General features: G+C 37.4%; 1 protein-coding gene across 20 annotated transcripts in view; it reads left to right on the top strand.

Moving 5' to 3' along the window:
• Positions 1–245: 245 nt before the first annotated feature.
• Positions 246–6,000, top strand: part of LOC113925641 (disintegrin and metalloproteinase domain-containing protein 32-like) — a 191,654-nt gene continuing 185,899 nt past the window's right edge. For 19 of the 20 annotated variants that reach the window (XR_003521008.1, XR_003521012.1, XR_003521011.1 and 16 more), the window contains exon 1: positions 246–370. Coding sequence is in view for 14 of the 20 variants with exons in the window: in XM_027600148.1 (XP_027455949.1) it covers positions 313–370 (58 nt within the window). In the remaining 6 variants the exon portion in view is untranslated. The remainder of the gene's footprint in view (positions 371–6,000) is intronic. The other variant, XM_027600153.2, reaches the window with a different exon arrangement.

Raw genomic sequence — 6,000 nt, 5'->3', positions numbered from 1 at the left:
TTAGTTCTTTCAGGTCCGTCAACACGAAAGGTTGGTGGGGGACCGCAACTGCCACGGCACGGGTGGCTAGATAACCCCACCTGAGCCGCGGGCTCTCGGTCGGGCACGCGGGATTTAGGCTGGGGGCAAGGTGGGCGCATGCTGCCGGCGACTAGCATTCGGGGAGCAGCCTAGCTGGCGCGCCCCTGGGCACAGCGGCCTCGCGAGACCGCCGCCCCACGCGCGCGCGCGGGTGAGCGGCGGCCGAGGCGTCCTTCGAGCGCTCTCAACGGCCGCCGGCTCAGTCCACTCTCGGAGCCCGGAAGCCACACCATGCTCCGCCTAATGCTGCTGCTCGCTGGGCTCGGTGGCTTGCGGGCGTCAGGACCCGGTAAGGCGGCGGAGACCCTGTTACACGGGATCTGGGCAGACGCAGGTGTTTCTCTTCCTTCTTTCAAGAGGAACCGCTTCCGTCAAATGGTGGCCCAACTCGATTGAAATCCCCGCGGTAGCCTGGAAACCCGGCCTTTTGGGGGCGCTCTGTAGGGATAGAGAAGTGACTCCCTAGAGGGGAAAATAACTCTAATGAGCTCAAGGACAAGTCTCTTTCTTTTTGAATCTGGGGTGGGGGTAGCCTTTCTTGTAGGTCTTTCACGCACTTCACAAAACTGCCCCAACGTTTCTTGCACTCAGAAGCATCCCAGAATCTTCTTGAACTCCACTCAAAACCCAAACAAAAACGAAAACAAAAGCCGTACTCTCCTCACATACCATTTGTTCCAACATAACTTGTCTGGCATACCTATGGGAATAATTTGCCCTGCAGTCAAAAAAAAAAAAAAAAGATTCAGTGTCTGTTACGCTGAGTGACAAAGGTACATTATGGCAGGATACAAAGAACAGTATAAAGAAGCCTCAAAAATTTAAAATATATTAGGGCTGGTTTAGATGCAAGCAAAAATTTAGGTATGTTCTTATTTTTCTTCCCTTTTTATACACTGTTCTGAATCTTGCCATCCTGTGTCAGTGTCAGTTCATGGAGTGTCTTTTCTCCCCATCTGCACAGTGCTCCCTTGTTTGGAGGTGCCACAGTTTATTTAGCCAGTTCTTTTATTAATGGACTTTTGGATTGTTACCAGTCTTTTTGCTGTTACATGCTACATTAGTGACCTTGAGCTGCCATAACAAAATGCCCTAGATGGGGTGGCTTAAACAACAGAAATTTATTTTTTCACAGTTCTGAAGATAGGAAGTCTGAGCCCAGGGTGCCATCGTGTTGGGGATCTGGTGAGGTCTTTCTTCCTGACTAATAGACCATTGCTTTCTTGCTGTGTACTCAGATGGCCTCTTCGTGTGGGAAGAGAGAGCAAACTCTTCTTATAAGGACACTGATCCCATCCTGAGAGATCCACCTTCATGGCCACCCTTAGCCCTAATTACCTTCCAAAGGTCCCATTTCTAAATACCATCACACTGGGGTTAGGACTTAAGCATGAAATTCTGGGGGGACACAAACCTTCACCATAACATACTCGATATTTTAATGCAGTGTTCTGCAAACTTTTTGGAATTTTTCTTTACACATTAACAATTATAGGAATTCTCAAAGAGCTTTTGCTTACGTTTTGTTTATATCTGTTAATATTTGTCATTTTGGAAATTAATACAGAAATTTAAGAATTTTATTAATTCATTTAAAAATGACAGTAACAGATCTATTATATGTAACACAAGTTACACATTTAAAAAAATAACTATTTTCTGAAACAAGAAGAATTTAGAACACTGGCACGATTTTAGATTTTTGCGAATCTCTTTAATGTCTGGCTTAATAGATGATAGCTAGATTCTCATATCTATTTCTGCATTGAATCTGTTGCTATGTTTTATTTGAAGTATATGAAGAAAATCCAGCTTATATAGTTGGAAAAGGGAGGAATACTTTAATAGCCTTTTCAGATAATTACCAGTATTCTTTGGATACTACATCAATACTTGATAAATGGTAAAAGTTAGTTGCAATATGGAGTCTAAAAATATATCAATGAACTTTTCAAAACATGTTTTATTAAGAATTCTTGGAATCTTGAACGTTGGATTTTTTAGAGTTTTTTTTTAATGCAGTACCTTTGTTTTTTAATTTTTAATTTTTTTAAAGATTTTATTTATTTATTTGACAGAGAGATACATAGCGAGAGAGGGAACACAAGCTGGGGGAGTGGGAGAGGGAGAAGCAGACTTCCCGCAGAGCAGGGAGCCTGATGCAGGACTCGGTCCCAGGACCCTGGGATCATGACCTGAGCCGAAGGCAGATGCCCAATGACTGAGGCACCCAGGCGCCCTTAATTTTTATTTTAAATTATAGTAAAATGCACATAACATAAAATTTATCATCTTAACAACTTTTAAAAAAATGAATAAGCTTTATTTTTTAGAGTGTTTTAGGTTCATAGCAAAATTAAGAGGAAGGTACAGAGATTCCCCAAACACACCATCCTCACACATGCACCCCCTCTGCTGTTGACATCCCACACATTTGTTACATTTGGTACTTTGTTAAAATCGATGATCCTACAGTGACACATTATTATCACCCAGAGTCCATAGTTTACCTTAGGATTCACTCTGCCTGTTGTACATTCTTTGGATTTGACAAACGTATCATGACATGTATCCACTGTTGTGGCATATAGAGTAGTTTCAGTGTCCTAAAAATCCTCCGTGCTCAGCCTACTCATCCTTCCCTCTCCCCTAACTCCCAACAATACCGACTTTTTTCTGTCTCTGTAGTTTTGCTTTTTCTAGAATGTCATATAGTTGGAATCATTCAGTATGTAGCCTATTCAGATTGGCTTTTTTCACTTAGAAATATACATTTAAGGTTCCTCCATGTCTTTTCATGGCTTGATTATCTTACTTCTTTTTAGCACTGTGTTATTAGTTCATTATCTAGATGTACCAGTTTATCAATTCACCTACTGAAGGATATCTTGGTTGCATGCAAGTTTTGGCAGTTATGGATAAAGCTGTTAGAAACATCTGCGTGCAGGTTTTTTGTTTGGACAAAAGTTTTCAACTCCTTTGTGTAAATACCAAGGGGTGGGATTGTTGAATTATATGGTAAGAGTATGTTTAGTTTTGTAAGAAACTGCCAAGCTTTCTTCCACAGTGGTTATATCATTTTTGCATTCCCACCAACAGTGAAGGAGAGTTCCTGTTGCCTCCCGTCCTCACCAGCCTTAGGTGTGATCAGTGTTATGGATTTTGGTTATTTTAGTGGGTATGTAATGGTATCTCATTTTAATTTGCAGTTATCTAGTGACATATGATATAAAGCATCTTTTCTTCTTCTTAATATGCCATCTCTCTCTCTCTCTCTATTTTTGATGAGGTGTCTGTTCAGGTATTTTGTCCATTTTTAAATTGGGTTCTTCATTTTCTTATTGTTGAGTTTTAAGAGTTCTGTGTATATTTTGGATGAACAGTCTCTTATCAGATATGCCTTTTGCAAATATTTTCTCCCAGTCTGTGGTCTGTGACTTGTCTTCTTATTCTCTTGACATTGTCTTTTGCAGAGCAGAAGTTTTTCATTTTAATGAGGTGCAGCTTATCATTTGTTTCTTCATGCATTATGGGTGTTTTATCTAAAAAAATTATTGCCATACCTAATCATAATTTGCATTTTACATTTAGGTCTGTGATCCATTTGGGGTTGATTTTTGTGAAGTGTTTAAAGTCTGTGTCAGATTTTTTTTTTTTTTTTTTTTTTGCATGTGGAAATTCACTTGTCCTAACACCATTTGTTGAAAAGGTTATCTGCTCTTTAGTATTGCCTTTGCTCTTTTATCAAAGATCAGTTGACTATATTTATGTAGGGTCTTTTTCTGGGCTCTTTATTCTGTTTGATCTATTTGTCTATTCTTTCACCTTTTTTGATTACTGTAGCTTTATAACAAGTCATTTAGTCAGATAGTGGCAGTCTCAACTTTATTCTTCTCCTTCAGTATTGAATTTCCTATTCTGGATCTTTTGCCTCTCCATATAAACTTTAGAATAAATGAGTTAATGGGATTTCAATTAAGATTGTAATGACTCTATAGAGCCAAGTTGAGAAGAACTGGCATTTTGACTGTATTGAGTTGTACTCTCCATGAAGATGGACTAATGTAAGTATTTCATTTTTTTGGATGCTCATATAAATGATGTTGTGTTTTAAGTTTCAAATTCTACTTGTTCCTTGCTGATGTGTAGGAAAGTGATTGACTTTTATTTATTAGTCTGTTTTCCTGTGAACTTGCTATCTTAACCATTTTTAAGTGTCTAGGTCAGTAGTGTTAAGTGCATCCACATTATTGTGCAACCTATCTCGAGAGCCTTTTTATCTTGCAAAATGGAAGTACTATACCCATTATACAACTGCTTATAAATTGTGATAAAATATACATAACATAAAATTTACCATCTTAACTATTTTTCCCCCGATTTTTACAGTTTATTGCTTTTTAAGTAGAAACTAATTAAGGAAAATATATTCAGTTTCCCCTTTATTTTTGTAGATTTTTTCTAGCTTTACCAGTGAGTTTTATACTTTCATATGTTTCGTGTTATTAATTAGTATCCTTTTGTTTCAGCATGAAGAGCTCTCTTTAACAGTTCTTGTAAGGCTGGTCTAGTAATGATGAACTCCTTTAGGTTTTGTTTGTCTAGTCTGCTGTTGAACCCCTCTACTGAAGTTTTCAGTTAATTTATTGTACTTTTCAGCTCTGTGATTTCTGTTTGGTACTCATTTTAACTATTTTTAAGTGTAAGGTTTAATGGCATCGAGTACATTCACATTGTTGTGCAGCCATCACCACCATCCATCTCCAGAACTTTTTTCATCTTCCCAAGCTGAAACTCAGGACCCATTAAACACTAACTCCTCATTACCCTCTCCCCTCAGCTTATGGAAACCACTGTTCTATTTTATGGCTTTGTGGATATTAGGTACCTCATATCACTGGAATTGTGGAGTATTTATCTTCTTGTGAGTGGTTTATTTCACTTAGCGTGACTCCCTCAATATTCATCTATGATGTAGCATGTGTCAGAATTTTCTCCTTTTTAAGGCTGAGTAATACTCTGTTGTGTGGAATATAAATGGGTAAATATATATTTCATTTTGTTTATCCATTCATCTATAGACGGATATTTGGGTTGCCTCTTCTTTTGGGACATTATGAATGATGCTGCCATGAACATATATGGACATGTACTTGTTTGAGTCCCTATTTTCATTTCTTTTGCATATATATTCAGAAGAGGAGTTGCTGAATCATATGATAATTCTATTTTTAATTTTTTTGAGGAACTGTCACACTGTTTTTCATAGTGGCTACACAATTTTACATTCCTACCAGCAGAGTACAGAGGTTCTAAATTTCCACATTCTTTCCAACACATGTTATTTTTATTTTATTTTTTATGATTATAGTCTTCCTAGTGGATATATCGTGGTATCTCCTTTTGGCTATGATTTGCATTCTCCCAATGATTAGTGATGTTGAGCATCTTTTCATGTGCTTATTGACCCTTTGTGTATCTTTGGAGAAATGAGTGTTCAAATCTGTTTTTAAAATTTGTTGTTCTTTTTGTTGTCAAGCTGTGAGAGTTCTTTTTATATTCTGGATGCTAGACCTATTTCAGAGAAATGATTTGCAAATATCTTTTCTCATTCAGTAGGCTGTCTTTACTTTCTTGTGAGTGTCCTTTGATTCACAAAAACAAAAGTTTTTAATTTTGATGAATTCTAATATATGTATTTTTTCTTAACATTGCTCATGTTTTTGGTGTCATATCTAAGAATCCATTGCCAAAGCTATAATCATGAAGATTTATTCTTGTCTTTTCTTCTAATAATTTTATTTTTTTATCTCTTAAATTTATGTTGTTGATCCATTTTAAGTTAATTCTTATATATGGTGTGAGGGAGAGTTCCAACTTCATTCTTTTGCATTCATTCTGGTTTCTTTTTATTAACCA

The sequence above is a fragment of the Zalophus californianus genome, chromosome 2, assembly GCF_009762305.2.
Source record: "Zalophus californianus isolate mZalCal1 chromosome 2, mZalCal1.pri.v2, whole genome shotgun sequence".
NCBI lineage: Eukaryota > Metazoa > Chordata > Mammalia > Carnivora > Otariidae > Zalophus > Zalophus californianus.
The sequence above is the reverse complement of the archived record's forward strand: the minus strand, read 5'-3'. Positions and strand labels throughout refer to the sequence as shown.